The sequence below is a fragment of the Emydura macquarii genome, unplaced genomic scaffold, assembly GCF_026122565.2.
Source record: "Emydura macquarii macquarii isolate MOO-44397 ecotype Brisbane River unplaced genomic scaffold, CSIRO-AGI_Emac_v2 contig_2199, whole genome shotgun sequence".
Classification (NCBI taxonomy): Eukaryota; Metazoa; Chordata; order Testudines; family Chelidae; genus Emydura; species Emydura macquarii.
Genome location: NW_027132336.1, coordinates 242,253 through 259,078, shown reverse-complemented (window position 1 = coordinate 259,078; position 16,826 = coordinate 242,253). Strand labels below are relative to the sequence as shown.

Genomic DNA, 16,826 nt, shown 5'->3' with positions numbered 1-16,826 from the left:
ACTAAGTTATTAACTTATTTGCTGTGGGAATTATATACAAACTAAATATTTCCCCTGTCATACTGCTTAAATATGAATAGTACTACAATAAATGAAACAATGAATTCACGCTACAATGGCTCTCTTGAGTAATGTTGATCGCTAATTTGGGTCCTGAACCACTGAAGTCTGGGTATCACTGCCTTATACCATCTCCCTGAATTAATTTTGTACAGTGGTATTTAACTGATGTCCCACTTACAAGTAGGGAGCATGAGATGAATGTTAATTGCGTGAGCAATTCAGATAGCAGGCCACATTATCAGCTAGTGTAAATCAGCATAAATCAATAGAACTATGCCATTTTACACCAGCTGAGAATACGGACCAAAGTATGTACATTATTCCAAGGATATGTATTTCTTGGGACACGGAGAGTTTTTTGTTTTGTTTTGGTGGGAGGGTTGAGAGGGGTTGTTGTTGTTGTACTTTAAAGAATTTTCAGAGTTAAAAAAAGGAACAGCTAAGCCTGCTTAATGATTTCTGAATATCCCAAAGTTGTCATATTTTGACTTAGAAACCCTGGGTGATATCGTAGCCCTGTTGAAGTTAATGGTAAAATTCCCACTGACTTCCTGGTTTCTAGGATTATTGTAGATCAGTGTTCTGCACTTCACAGTGAAAGCTGCATTTTAGGGGACAAAATTAACCAGAGTGTTGGCTTTTATTTTCAGGTACTTCCATTTGGCATCCAGCCTGTAGACAGGCAGCCAAGACTGAAGAAAAAAACAAGGTAAATGAAGCATCTTTTAATCCAGTTTTAATTTATTACATGGTTCTATTGGCCACTGAGATTGTTAACCACAGTAATTTTAAATGACATCAGTACAGTAGGTGCAGTAGTCATTTATATTCTATATTGTAGCTTTGAGGAAATTCTTGGCCTGAGATTATATGAATAAACTCACTGCCATTTGATTAGGATGTATCAAAAGATTGGTGCACTGCCCCCTCTCTTTTTAGATGGATATAAATAAAGGATCATTGGGATCCCACTATATTTTCCTTACAAAAAAATCTCTTTCTAGCATCTTCTTTTGCTTTTTTTTTAAAGCTGCCACACTGACTCAACCTAATTAAATCTCTGGTATTAAATAAATATTAAATAAGATGATTTCTGTAATGGAAAGGGGATGATCTGTCTGTGTGTAGTGGAAAAGGGAAGGAGTTCTTGGAATCTTAATAATTACAAGGCCAGTTGACAGATGAGATGACTCTGGAAAATAGAAAATGAATCAATCATTAGGGACATTGTCTGTCTCAAGTAGTGGAACTAAGACACCACTGTCTCGTTCAATGGTAGTGAGGCCAAATGTGAGGTCTTTTGGGTTGTTTTCTCTAGATGCATCAAGTGATGGTCTTGTTTGAAAGAGCTTTGATTTGGCTTGAGAGAAGTTATACTCCAAACACATGGGACAGGACAGAATTCAGGGCAGCAACTATGAAAAGAGAATGCTTACATATCTGGTGTGTTAGCAATTGCATCTCAGACTGAATTACAGCTTTGAAAAACATTTATTTTAGGCATCATCCTAAAGGGTCACAGCCACGTGTATTGTACCTATGAGTTTAGGAGAGAGAAATGATTGCTCTGATCTATCAGTTTTGGAGAGCTCTGAACCTCAAGTGAGTGTTTAAATAGTAAAGTAGCCAATTAACCTTTTATTTTGTAAATTTCAGTCAATAGCAAGTGGTATTTAGGGATAGAAAACAAAAGAAAAAATATTTCCCAATTATCTTTTCTGACAACCAAGTATTTTGGTTAGTAGAAGTGCTATTGATTCAGCATAACCGTATATGGCTGTTATGCCAATTTATTCAATGACTATTCGCCAGAGTGGGCAGAGATGCAAAACCATGCTCTGAAATGTCCCTAGCCTCTGTTTGCCAGTATCTGGGAATGGGCAACAGCGGATGGATCACTGGATGATTACTTGTTCTGTTCATTTCCTCTGAAGCACCTGGTATTGACCACTTTCGGAAGACAGGGTATTGGGCTAGATGGATCATTGGTCTGACCCAATATGGCCGTTCTTATGTTCTTATATCCTACATTTTCAGACTTGCACAGCATTTTACTCTCAACTCATTAATAGAAGTTGCAGGGATAAAACCCCATGCAACTTTGTGAAAATGTAGAGATTGATAAATTTAGGAAAAGGATTATATGATGGGGGTACCTAGGGTGATAACAGGGAACTGGACTTGCTTACCCAGGATGTCCTTCCAGTCATATGTTCCTATGCGGTTAACTATTTTTTCTCTTTAAAAGAAGGACAATAGACGCTGCTGCGCTGGACGTGTGCTAGTTGGACTTCCCCCTAAGGCACAGAAAACACCTTCATGGGATATTGTTTAAAGACTGACACATTAGCCATTCATCTCTCTCAAGTGCTATGCATAGTGCCCCTTCATCTTGAGCAGAGTGAAAGAGGCTCTTTATGTCTAAACTTTATAAAAGTCAGTGGGAGTTTTGCCTGAGTAAGAAATACAGAACTGGACCCAAAAAGGTGTTCTGTGCCAATCTTCTCTCATCTACCTTGATTTTTGTTTTAATTTACCAGTGCGTTTTTATATAAGAGTATTTTATAAAGGGTAGTAGTGGCTCTTTAGCACAGATTGTGGAGATCACTGTGTGGGATGTGGCAATTGACTGACATTCTAGTAAATGAAGGAGCGCATCCTGAGGGTGATGGTTTTAAAAGATGGTTATCATCTGTGTACTGAGCACCATAAATATGTGTAATGAAGGCAGAAAGAGAAGGCGGAAGCATGCTCCAGGGTTTTAGAGATGAGGGAGTGGAGGGGGAAAGTTTGGGGAGAAACAGGTGGAGCTGAGGGTTTTTTTTTTTTCCTCTAAGAGATATAAGAATAAGCATGCAAACAGATGGGAAGGAGCCAGAGGAGAAAGCAAAATTGAAAATAAGAGAGAGGCAAAATCTCATGAGCAAAATTTGCTCATGGCAAAATCTACATCCATTTGCGATCAAGCATACAAACAGAAAATATTTTATGAGGAGTTAATGTACATGGTTGAAGGATAATGTAGGGAATAAATGTTTTCATTATTTTATAATTTCAGCATGGGGATTCCACAAGTTTGTTTAGCTTTGACTAACAACTGTCAAGAACATTCATTCATTGTTGTTCTGGTGTCTCACAGCCCTTTGTTTATAATTAATGCTACTTCTCACAATAAAGGAAACTACCAAAAACATTGCAGTAAAGTCCTGTCGTGACTTAGATCACATTCTAAATTCAGTAACTAGTTAAAACAACAACAACAATAGTGAATCCATGCCATACTAAGATTGGCATGAATATTAATCTGATGTACTCAAAATATGAGAGCAAAAGAGACAAAGGCTCAGATCCTCAAAGAAAATTAGGCGCCTAAACACCCATTAATTTCAATAGAAGTTAGGAATCTAAGGGCATGTCTATACTGACGACAGCAAAGTTGCCACCGCTAGATCAATTTTTCTGGATCGATTGAGCAGACAGTGTAGACCCGCTCAATTGATCAGGAAGTTGACTAAGTAAAACCACCCCCTCAAGTAGCATAGCACCGCGTCGACGGGAATGCTGTGAAGACACTGCACAGAAGGGAAGCACAGCAGTCGATGTGAGTTACGCAAGCTACTCTGCATAGTTTGCGTAACTCCCGTCGACTGCCACCGAATCTCCAGGTAAGTGTAAACCAGGGCTAGGTACCTTTGAGAATCTGGGCCTGAGTCTTTTTTAGCAATCTATCTGTTTTCTTTGAGTGCTCTAGGTGCTGTTTTCTGGCTGCCAATTTGTTACCCAGCACCATGAGACATTTTAAAAACTAAATATGAAAATTTGACAACGTAAACATAGGGACTCAAGTTCTGCCTTCATACACTCACGTGACCACAGCCTCAGACCTGCTGTAACTTGAACCAGCGTTAACAGTCCTCTGGGACCATTCTGGTAGCCCAGTAGCACACCACTGCAGTTCATTCTGGTGGAGGGAAAGTAAATGGTACATAAGATAACATACTGACCAGGGCAAAAAATAATTATTTGGACGATTGACTAGTCCTCTTTGATGTATGTGTTTGTTTTAGCTTGAGTTGACCATAACATTCTATTTCTGAATGGCAAAGCTGAGCTTAAATTAAAGACTTCTTACACTTTTTCTTTCTTAGAATGGCACAGATAAATTTCCTTTTGCTTTTTGTTTTCTGATCAAGGAAACTAGAACCTCTTCTGAGAGTGTTATTTCCATTCCTGCTTCAAGTACATCAGGTTCCCCAAGCCGCGTGATCTATGTAAGTATTCCCTTCTATAATCCATGTTATGAGACAAAAAGAAAGGTGGACCACTTTTTACTGTACCTGTTGTTTAACATATTCTCTTATTGCATAGAAAGTTGATATCTTCAAATCCATTTTAGTTGTTGATTCTTGCAAATCAGAATTGACATTCTCACCTTAAATTGTTTGAATACCATAGTTAAAAAAACAGGATATTGGAAGTTTTATTCTTATCCTTTGCTGTATATTTTAGGACTTAGATTACCACTTATGTTTAGATTGTCCCAAACATGCAAAGTATCACAAAGCCCTTTACAAAAGAAAGAAAAGATTAAGTAAACAGCAGTTTAAAAGTAGATTACAAGCTTAGATTTGAACATTACTGATTTGGCAGCTCTAATTTTGACATGGTGAGAGTTCTACAAACACGGGTCCTGATTCTGCAATTGATTGCATGCAAGCACACCTCCACATGCACGTGTTGTATTTGCAGGACCACAGTCTTTCTAACCTGAAAGGAATTAGGGCCTGCTTCTGCTGTCAGTGAAGTCAGTGAGAGGTTTGCCTCTGAGTTCAATGGGAACAGATTTGGGACCTTATACTTACAATACAATTGGAAGGGTCTCAGGTATAAACATGTCATCCTAAGGATATAAAGAACCAAGAGGTTCCAACTGGGAGAGGAGCCATAAGGAGTATTTGAAATATTTAAACAATTGTTGAAAAAGCTTATATTGCTTAATTTTTCCAATACCTGGTGGATGTTACTCTGAGTGCCTGCTGGGACAGGCATCTGGAAATGATATTCATAAGCACATTATCAATGTCACAAAATGATCAAAGCAGCAAATATCAGCCCCACTGGCACTGGTTCCTCTGCCTCTGGGAACACTGCAGGATTCCGCTGCCTAATCTCTCTGTCTCAGGCAATCACACTGAGACGCACAGGACATGTTCATTGCAGAATACCAAACCCAAAGGGAATAGCTGCAGACAACAGTTTACCAATTTATAACTTGATGTTGTAACTGCCAAAGAAATATTAGACTGAGGCGAGTTGTCTGTACTTATCACACAGAGACAAACAGATGGCTTGGAGCCAAAGGCTGCTGTCTTTTCAGAGGTAAAATTTCCATTCCTATGAATGGGGATTTTGTGTGACTAAAGCCTGAGTGAGGACAGTAGGGCTTGGCTCTTGAACAGGTGCCTGCCAATATACTGAGAGAGCCTTTCTGGAAGGAACTCCATATTGCTGGAGACTGACATCTTTTTGAAATGCTTCCAGTAATAATGACATGGCCACAAACGTTATAATCACTGTGAATTGAGACTGTTCTCACATAAGCATATTTTCCTTGACCAGATGGTCACCTGTGGTAAATATTTCTCTACCTTTTATGCCTTTCTGTTACTTTTTTACATTCTTCTATTATTTATACATGTAGTGGCAAATACCTAGCTGTGGTTCAGTACTTGCTTTTAAGCCTTTTTCTTGAAGTGCATGATTACTTTAAATATACTTCATGGGCTGCTGATATAAAGGACAAATCTCTGTTTTCATTCTTTGTCTAAACTATGTTTTTCAAAGGGTCTCATCAAGTTAGTATCTGTGACATATCTATTTAGGGGCAGCTGGTACTTCAAAAGAAGAAAGCTTTCTGTGTCAGTCAGAGAAAAAGATTCCCATGGAGCATATCAGTTCTTGCCATGTCTCTCACTCTCCTATGTAAAAACAACGAGAGTCCTGTAGCACTTTAAAGACTAACAAATTTAATTTCTGCAGGCATAAGCTTTCATGGGCTGCAACCCACTTCGTCAGATGCAAGAAATAGAAATCAGATAGGGGATATATATATATATACATCCAATGGTAAGGAACAACAATGGAGAGGGTAGGTGTTAGCAAAGTCCATTCAGTTAGAGTAGATGAGGCCTATTCACAGCCATTGCTTAGAAGGTGAGAATGTGTGAACAGTGACAATTACTTCTTGTAATGAGATAACCATTCCTCAGACTTAGTTTGATTGTGTCAAGTTTGCATATGAGTTCCAGCTCTGCAGTTTCTCGCTGAAGTCTGTTTTTGAAGTTTTTTTGTAGAAATATAGCAACTTTCAAGTCAGCTACAGAGTGTCCTGGGAGATTGAAGTGCTCTCCGACTGTGCTTTCCATTAACTTCACTGGTCATGGGATTATGTCCAGAGTAAACTGCATCCCTGTGCAGAGGGTCCCACAGAGGGCCTTGGGAACCACTTAAATACAGAATAAAGTCTGCATTAAGGTCTTAGGTGGCGTTTAAGTACAAACCCTTTGCATTGGGCTGAATTTCACAAAGAGAGCATTAGGACTGAGTTCTGCTCAGGGATACTTCAAGCTGGAAGGCTGCTTTCATGCTGCATAAGGCCTCAATGTGTCAGACATAACCATACTAAGAGTGGACATCATAATATACAATTGTAAAATAACATATTCCAAAATAATTGTGTATGAATTTCTTAGTATTCTGAACTGTGGGGATGATTTTAAAGAAACTTAATATACTAGATCATTAAATAATCTTATTTACATTGTATTTTAGTATCTAGATCTTTCAGCTTGAACCTGAGGTTTTGGTTTTTTCCCCAATGTTTTAAATATCACCCACACTGTTCTGAGAATGGGTAAAAAAAATTAATTGAATGATTGCAGAAAATAATGGAATGGTTTTAAAAGGTATTGTGAACAGAGCTGGGCCAAATTTCTTATATTTGGATGGGCAAAGTAGAAAGAATTATACTAAAATGTAACTTTTTTCTCCAGGGAGACTTGGCATCTTTTGATTCATAATCAGGAATGAGGACTGAGTGAAATAGATAGTGAAGGAGGTGGAGGTGGGACACAGCTGGAGTAGTGTGTGTTTAGGATCGGTTACTCACTGAGACAGCTTTATGGAAGGAAGAATAGATATTTATTTACCCCAAACTCAGGGGATACTCAACAAAGAGAAGACCTAGAGGGAAGGTTTCAGAAGCAGATAATAGCTGGGAGGGTTAGATTACCTGAGACAAAGTATGTTCTGTGTGAGTGAAACCAGCGGGAAGAAATGTATTTTCTCTTGCAGTTGCTTTAAGTGATTTTTAGGAGGATTTTTTTTTCCATTTTATCAGCTGATTCTTCATTTTTTGGATATTGTTTCTGGGATTTTGTTTTATACAGTGTTCCTGGGATTTTATAAGGTATTTTGTATGTTTGCTCTCATATAGAAATAAATTCACCTTTTGTTCTGTGTTGCCCAGTGTAGTGTTGCATAAAGATAAGGTGTGCACAAAAAGAGATAAATTGCTTACATTGATCCACCTCTAATTCGTGCTCCATCCAAACTGAGGCATAAGGGAGGGTCAGGGAAACCCACTGTGAGCTAAGGAGTGTTGTGAAACTCACAGGCTTTGTAAAAGACTCTCAGATTCTTAGCTCTCATGCACACTGGCTTGGCTACACTGAATTCTGTGGAGCTACACCAGTATTTACAGGCCCAGGATCTTAGTTTGGTGCCTTAAAGAGAGAAATCTTGGTCTTGCAATGAGCTCCATGGGTTGCGGGCTAGGCACCGTAAACAGCAATGCAATTTTATTGCAAAGGAGTTATGCAGGAATTGTAGGGTAGAATAAGCAGCTCTTTAATGGGAGAAATTACTGACCAGCAGCAGAACAGCATCTGGACAGGAGATCGTTAATGTTGGAAATAAGTGTTTGATTATTCATTACCATCTGTAATGGAAAAAGAAAACAAACACTACAATCCAAAATCACCTTAAAAGAAATGGAATTTTGCCTGGCCAAGGATTGCAAGATTAACCCTGCTGTCTCTTTGCATAGCTAATAGTCAGCAGGATGTAAATGGAAGAAAACTAGGATTATCCAACATTTCCACTGTACACTAAACTTGAATGACAGATAAACATATACAAAGAAAACAATAATATGCATTTAAGATCTTGTGGTAAACACTGAAAAGATATTTACATTTTCAGTCATACAAAAGTTAATATTTATTGGCTCTTCTACCTATATGGGTCTGTCCTTTTCTGATTGTATCCTGATCATATTCCTTCTTATCTTTACTGCTTTCTTTCCTCCTTTTCTTAGGCAAAGCTTGGAGATGAAATTCTTGACTACAGGGATTTGGCTGCTCTTCCTAAAAATAAAGCCATCTATAACATTGACCGCCCAGATATGATCTCCTATTCTCCATATATCAGTTACTCTTCAGATGACAGGCATAGTTATGGGGAGGTACTGAAACCTGTGTGTTTTTTAAATCTAAAAATTAATGTGCATCATCACTGTGTCTAAGCTATTAGACACACACTTGCAATTTTTGTAATTACTTTGTAAACTTGAATTAATGGGAGTTATTTTATGCCTTCACAGGCATTTGAATCATCTTTAAAACAAGTGAGATTTACATTTCACTCTTTAGTTCATGGAAAATAGAGGATAGCGTTTTGTGATCAAACATTTTTTTAAAAACAGATGAGATTTAATAAAAGTGTGTTTTTCTGCCAAAGAAATTCTACTTGCATGTGGTAGGAAACAGGAACCATTGCTAATTATAACACAGATCAGAAGCCAAACCAAATACCCTTCATGCTTTTGTTATATGCGGTATGTTATTTTGGTAACACAACAAAGGTATCATTTTTCTGTGCACAAATTCCTTTCAACCACCCCTTATTAAAGTTCATCTTCATGTCATGCATGCATATTGATTTCCCTTTTCATGTGCAAAGCTAATGTTATAACATTTTTGCTAATGTAATTTATTACTAATGCTGTTTTATGCGAAACATATTTTTACATTACTTCTGTCATATAAGATAGTCTTTCTTCTTTATGCATGTCTGCCTTTCATTTCATTTTCTAATTTCTTTTATAATTTTAGATTTTTTAAATTAAAATTCCTATGAAAAATTAATTGTTTTGTACACTAGCTTAACTTGGATATAAATAGATGGGTATAAATAAATGCTTGAAATAATAACAGTAGAATAATAAGAGTCCCAATCTTTCAAACACTTGTGTATGTACTTCATGCACATGACTTTTAGTTTTGTTGAAAAAGGCACACATAAATGTACTGCTGGGAACAATCCTGCATTGTCAGGGAGCTATTAACTTTAACTGGACTTTTCTGCTTTGTTTCTAAGAAGAAAAATTTCTTCAAGATTTGCAAAATGCTGACCTCTCCTCGAATTATAGACAAACTGATGTGAAACTGAAAAGGGCTAAATCAATTCCAAACAAAAACATGACTTCAAAGATAATTTCGGTGCTCCCAATAATGATCCACCTGGGAAATGGGCAAACAGCACTGAAACCATTGCTTCATTGCTGTTGTTCTCAGTGGTCCCATCTGCTGGACGTCTTGCTTGCGGGATGATGTTGTTACGTTGGCAGTTTGGCTTTCTAGCATCTGTGTGGGCTTTTAGGGGTGCCTATGAATATTGGTAATGAAAAGGTATTTCGTTGCCAATTTATAACTAAGATATAACCCTTAATAGAACTCCATGAGTTGTTCAGCAGTTGAACCACAACATATTCAACATGAAAGAATTTGCTTTAATGGGAAACTGTGACTCTTTTTGTGTGCATTAGACTTAGATTAATTCATCCAGCATTTTAACCTAATTCCTTCCTCAGGATCCAAGAATTTCCAGTATCGTGTGTCTAGATTTTTCCACCCTTGCTCTCAGTGGATAGCACCTTATTCCATGAATTGGCCTGCTGAAATCAGCTAGAATATTTGTGGAGCAAGGTACTGTTCTATGGCAGTAAGGATATCAGACCCTCACCATGGAAGAGAGCACTAGGAGGCATAGTTAGGAGACATAATATAGTAATTTGGGACTAGAGAAGGTGTTACAGCAGAAAACACAATAAAACAATAGACAGAATAGAGTGATATTAATAATAAACATGACAATATGCTTAAAAACCTGTAAATCCCTGGTAGGGATTGAATAAGATTGAGGGTGATATCCTGGCTTCACTGAAGATTGTAGCAAAACTCACATTGTCTGCAGTGGGATCAAGATTTCACCCTTAGTGTGGCCTGGGTTAATGAAAAAACAGAGGGCCCTTTACATTTCTCCCCATAGGAAGTAATTCCTGCTAGGGGAATTGGGAGCTACTTCATATTTGGAGCCCTAATTGGTTCAATCACACCCTCATTCACCGTTAATCATTTGAAAAGCTATCACTTAATGATAGTCCTGCTTTTTACCAATACAGCAGTGCCATTCCATAGCTTTCACCTTGCCTTATAAAACTGGTATGATGCTACTTGTTCTTTCCAAGGTTAGGATGTGAGTTATATGTTCATGTCCCTGCAAACATCCATGCGTGCCCCTTTACCTGTTGGACATTATGCATCCTTAGCTATTGAAAAGGTTTTTAAACAGATTCTTTTTAGCTTCTTGACCAAATAAAATATTTTTAAATGGATAGAAACAATTCTGTGAGTGCTACACTTGTTTTTAGACTGGTGTTAGCCAAACTATTTAGTCATAAATGCTTTATAAACTGAGCTTTCAGTCAGAGCCTTCTGTTTCAGTGATGATATGTAGAAAAGACTAAAAAGCATTTAAAAATGTTTCTTAAAGTTACTGATACTGAAATGCTTCACTATCAATAGTGTTTTACTCAGTTATATTTGGGTATTATTAGGTTACCTTAAGCTTTACCAGCTATGCCAATGTGAGAATAGTTTAGTGCTAGGCATAAGTGCCATGTACACTAAATTGTCTATATCTTAACTAACCTATTTAAAAAAACAGGGCCCAATTATGCTCTGTTATACAAATTTCTTTATTGGCTTCAATAAAATCACTGGATTTACAGTGATGTAGCAGAGAGCAGAATTTATCTCTCAGTTGTGAGAGGAAAATGAGGGAACAGTAAACATTAGTAGCCAAGTACAGATACTCTTCAATTAAAGGTTAGAGGGAAAATGTACTTATATCTTGGAATACTTTAAAGTGGAGATGGGCTGAGCTTCAAAGTTCTGATCTAAACTTCAGCTATGTTTACACAGAAAGCTTGGCATAGGCTTCTCTGTTTTAAATTGTTTGCTTTAAACAAAGGGTTTTTTTTAATTAAAGGTACGGTCCTTAGTATAGGATTCAATAGAGTGCAGCTTGCCCGAGGGATTATCTTTTGAAATTAAATAATTTTACAGCTGTATAAGGGAGAGGTTCACATTTTACTCCTTATCATTTTTATTTAAAAAATCTAACTTGGTATTTTTTATCTAATTGGTGGATGTTATGTTTTAACTGAATGCATCATGTTGGTACTGTTAAAAAATAGCTTTTCTCACAAATAACATCATGCATGAATTTGTATTACTAATTTGTTACTTTATGTGTTGCCGTTTACAGTCACCTCAGTTGCTCTCTCCAACACCTACTGAGGTAATTCCCAGTGCCTTTGTTCTATTCTGATCTGTTTCACAATGCATTAAACTTGCTTATAAAGATAATCACCAAAGCCTGAAATGTTGGTGATTTGCCTCCTGCAGAACCATGATGTCTTTATAAAGAGGTTTCTTTAATATTCTTACTTATATCAAACAACTGCTGTGCTTCTATATTGTCATCTGAATGCATCTGTTTCACTGACTGTCATCTGCATTTCTACTTCAGAAATAACTACTTCATGAAATAAAGTTTGGATGATCATCACTGTTCCAAATGTTACCAAATAAATTACATTCTGATTTGTAATCTGCTTTTACATTTACAACTAACATCTTTAGTTGACCTGAACTCTAGGGCCTTGATATGCCTTTTTCTGACCATTTTTTCCCTTCAGATAGTTAAACTACTTGTATATACATGTAATTAAATTACCTATATGTATATATACACACATCTGGGGCCAGATACACAGCTGATCTGTATAGTTCCATTAATTTTAATTAAACTATACCAATACCCCAGGACCATCATTGTTTAAGATGCCAGTTCAGGAAATACCACTTTGGAAGCAGTGCAAGGACATCACACCCAAGAATAACACTTTCAGGAGCAGTATTTTCTAGTTTATATGGATGGAAAATAAAAATAAATATGGTAGACCTGACTCATTACTCCATTACACCAGTTTTATGTCAGCCTAACTTCACTGAACTGAAAGGAGTTACACCATTATAAAATTTTTGTAACAGATTGGAGATTTGGGCCCAATAATGATTTCATAGTTTCCCTTAAATATCATAAATTGCAACATATTACTAGAACAGTTGGTTCAGAGGGGAAAGTAGACATCAATTAGAAATGTAATTTATTTGATATTTTTCTTTTAAAAGAAAGATATCACTCTTACAATTGTATTTCATTAATTTAGCTCATTGTTTCCTACAGAGACAAAAACATGCAGAAGGTAAGGCATGAGATAATCGAAGTGGAAATATCAGTGTTTAAGTAGTATAATAATTTCACTTACTAGCCATCGGTTTTCCTGCATAATAGTAAACTCCAAAGGTTACATTGGTACTGGTTGTAGAGCTGCTGTGATTACCAAAGTCAAATGAATTATTTAAGAGTGTTCAGATATACCCAACATTTGCCCTTACTCTACAGAATATATTTTCTGCACTGTGGACAGTACTTGTTACTTCAAAGCTATTCTGCCTACCTTGAAATGAACGGCACTACAGGACTTTCCTTAGGATTAATAAATTGCACTGTCATGTCCACTTTTTATTTAGCTCATTAAGTCACCCTGTTATGGTCTGTAAAGAACTGTATTTATTACAGTTCTCTTTCATAAAGAATTCCTTCCAAAGACATTATGCTGTTTTGCTTGGGATACATTTTACAGAGGTAAGAATGCATTTGTAATGATGTAAGAAATGATATTATGTAGCTAGTTAGGAAAGGCATGCAGAAGTATTTCAACATGAGCATGGAATTTAAATGAGTGTAGAGTAGTTGGTGGCAATCAAAAGTGAAGGCTGGAAAATGCCTACAATGTACTACCTCTTCAGGCAGGCATAAACATTTCTCCCTTTTTTCGGACAAATTTGAATTATTAAATAGGTATTTTTTAAAAATTGCAGGCAACTCTTCTCTTAAGGGCTTGTTTCTACATTCAGATACATGGTCATCCATTGCCATGTACCTTCATAAAAGTAATTTTCTCTGCACAACCGTGTTTTTGATGGCACAATGGGCTCCTTAATCTCCATGTCATCTTCAAATGCTTATTCAGACCCTGATCATTCTTTACTTTCCTATCCCATATACACATCTGGAGGGAATCCATTGTGCACAGATCATCTTTCACCCATATGGAAGGGAGCAAAGGTGTCCCTCTGGTACTACAACCCCACTTCTGGACTCTATAAAGGGTATCCTGTGGCTTTGAGTCTGCCCAGGGAGAAAGAATAAGGAATGCATTGACTAGGGGGAAAGGAATTGATGGCTGAACTTGGGCCAACAGATGCATGTTGTCCCCATTCTGGACCCAGGACTATTCCCTGGACTCTGGGCAACTGTGGCCAGGAGTCATCCCTGGCTGTGTGGATGTGATGGAGCTGCACTGCCAGTAACTTGGGGGAGGGTGCTGGGGTGGGGTGGAAGCAGATATGGAGGCATAATCCTCCATGTGAATGTCTGTGGCTATCAGCTGATCCCCTAGAATTCAGAGTTCCCTGGTTATCTCCAGGTTTCATAGAATTAAAGGGTTACAAGGTCATCTAGTCTAACCCCCTGCTAAGATTCAGGATTTGTTATGACTAAACCATCCAAGACAGATGGCTATCCAACCTCCTTTTGAAAACTTGTAGTGAAATAGCTTCCACAACTTCCCTAGGCAGTTTGTTCCATTGTCCTGCTGTTCTTACAGTTAGGAAGTTTTTCCTAAGATTTAATCTAAATCTGCTATGCTGTAGTTTGAGCCCATTGCCTCTTGTCCTGCCCTCTGTAGCAAGAGAGAACAACTATTCTCATCTTTTTTATGGCAGCCTTTCAAGTATTTGAAGACTGTTATCATGTCCCTCCTTAATCTTTTCTTTTCCAAACTAAACATACCCTGTTCCTTCTGCCTTTGCTCATATGACTTGCATTCCATCGCTTTGATCATCTTTGTCACTCAGCTCTGGATCCTTTCCAGTTTCTCTACATCCTGTGTATATGTCAGTGACCAAAATTGGACACAGTACTCCAGCTGAGGCCTAACCAATGCTGAGTGAGGTGGTACCATCATCTCCCATGACTTGCATGTTATGCCTCTGTTAATGCAACCTAAAATTGCATTTGATTTCCTTTTTTTTTTCAGCAGCAGCAACATATTACTGACTCATGTTGAGGTTGTGATCTACCACAACTCCCAGGCCCTTCTCAGTAGTGCTGCCACCAAGCCAGTCATCCCCCATTCTATGTTTGTGCATTTGTTTTTTCTTCCCTAAGTGTAGCACCTTACATTCAACATGTCTTTGTTGAATTTAATTTTGTTGTCTATAGCCCAGTTCTTCAAGGTATCAAAATCCCTCTGAATTTTAGCTCTATGCTCCAAAATGTTGGCAACCCCCCAGCTTTGTGTCATCTGCAGATTTGGTCAGTATGCTCTCTATTCTTACATCCCAGTCATTAATAAAGATGTTAAACAACACCGGACCCAGAAGAGATCCCTGTGGAACCCCACTGGAGACCTCCCTCCAATCTGACCTCATTCCATTATTAGTTACTCTTTGTTTCTGGTTGTTTAGCCATTTATGTATCCACTTCATGGTAGCTCCACCAAGCCCACACTTCTCCAGTTTACCTATGAGAATGTCATGTGGGACTGGGTCAAAAGTCTTGCTGAAGTCCAGGTATATTATGTCCATCACATTCCCCTTATCCACCAAACCAATTGCCCTGTCAAAGAAGGAAATCAAGCTGGTTTGGCATTATTTGTTCTTGATAAATCCATGCTGCCTGCTAGGTTTTGACAGATGGCTCTGTGACATTCTATAGAGGCATGCTCTCTCCTCCCCGCCCCCAATGGAATATGTGGGGGAAGAATTCTGCAAGAGTATCTCTCAGGTCCCCCTCCCACAGATTTTTCTGCAGGAGAGATTAATATGAAACCGGATTGTTGTTTTTTTATTCCGCCCTTACTTTGGCAAACTCTAATTTTCCTAAATAAGGACTGAGTAAACTGAATCCCAAAGTGATGATAATTATCCAAAAGTGATTTCTACATAATTGGGGCTTTTGCTTCCTAAGAAAACAAAATGTTCAGTCACCAGTTTGTAATTTAACCTGCTACAAAACGAATGAACATCTGTGCAGTGATTTTGAGAGAAGTGGCCTAAGCCTTGTGAGGTAGATTTGCAGGAATTAAAGCAGTTGAGATATAGGTTTAAATGGAAAGTGGTAATGCTAGAACATTAAATCTGATGATACATATTGATATATAAATTGATCTCTTGAGTGTTATAGAACATGTTTTGCTTATGGTACAGAATGTGTTACACAGAAGGCACAGAAGATCTGCATAGCATAATTAAGCAGAGGAGGCCTGATTCTATACTGTCTGACAGCTTGTGCAGTCATGTACAAAATGGATGTAAAATGCTATCAGTCTGATTGGGTCCCATCTTACATTCACTTTGCTCTGGTTTAAACAAATGCATAAGGTACGAGCGGAAATCAGGCCCCAGGTGCTAACATAGAACATTTCTGCTATAGTTCTTTTCAAACTGTATCTTGATTTTGGACTCACTTCTGATATGCTACCTCCCATGTTTATATGACCATTCTCTGACATTATGTCTGGCAACTCCGGAACTGCTGTTATCAGAGCAGATTTGAGATGTTTGTGGCTGAATTCTGCCCCCATTTCATTGGGATTGCATGGAGCATGAAGACAGAATCAGGCCCTTTGCATATAGAGCAGAAAAACAACTATGGATATGGATAACTTTTGAATATCGTGTAATTATTCACTATCTTGCCTAATGACTTACATTTTCCCTTTTTCCTCTCAGGGTGACCAAGATGATAGATCTTTCAGACAGTATAGGACATCGAGCCCTAGTTCTACTGGATCTCTGGGTTATGGTCGCTACACTCCAACATCCCATTCTCCTCAGCATTACAGCAGACCAGGTAATTGACAAGCAGGCTCACTTAATCTCTGCTTTTCCCCATCCACCCACACACACACTTTGGCCTATTTAGTAAGTGTAGAAGACACCAACAGAAAGGTTTATAGTATGGAGAGCAGTTCCAGCCTCCCTTTTCAAGTATATTACAACATGCTAGTTAATGTGAACAGAGCTGCCCAGGGGGGCAAACAAACAAGTACCATCAGTTATGCACATGCAGTTATTTTTTTCATAAAATTTAATAGGAATCAGGAAATTATATGTTAAATTGCTAGTAACTGAAAACAGAAAATTTAATGGATTAAGGACTTAAATCCTGCCTCCAGCTTTACTGATGATGGGAATATAAACAGCAAAACCACAACTGTTCCACCC

General features: G+C 37.9%; 1 protein-coding gene across 2 annotated transcripts in view; it reads left to right on the top strand.

The window, feature by feature from the left end:
- ABLIM2 (actin binding LIM protein family member 2) overlaps positions 1 to 16,826 on the top strand; it is a 208,588-nt gene that overhangs the window by 133,000 nt on the left and 58,762 nt on the right. For both annotated transcript variants that reach the window (XM_067558866.1, XM_067558867.1), the window contains 4 exons: positions 714 to 772; positions 4,257 to 4,334; positions 8,441 to 8,587; positions 16,332 to 16,452. In XM_067558866.1, the coding sequence (XP_067414967.1) occupies positions 714 to 772; positions 4,257 to 4,334; positions 8,441 to 8,587; positions 16,332 to 16,452 (405 nt within the window). The remainder of the gene's footprint in view (positions 1 to 713; positions 773 to 4,256; positions 4,335 to 8,440; positions 8,588 to 16,331; positions 16,453 to 16,826) is intronic.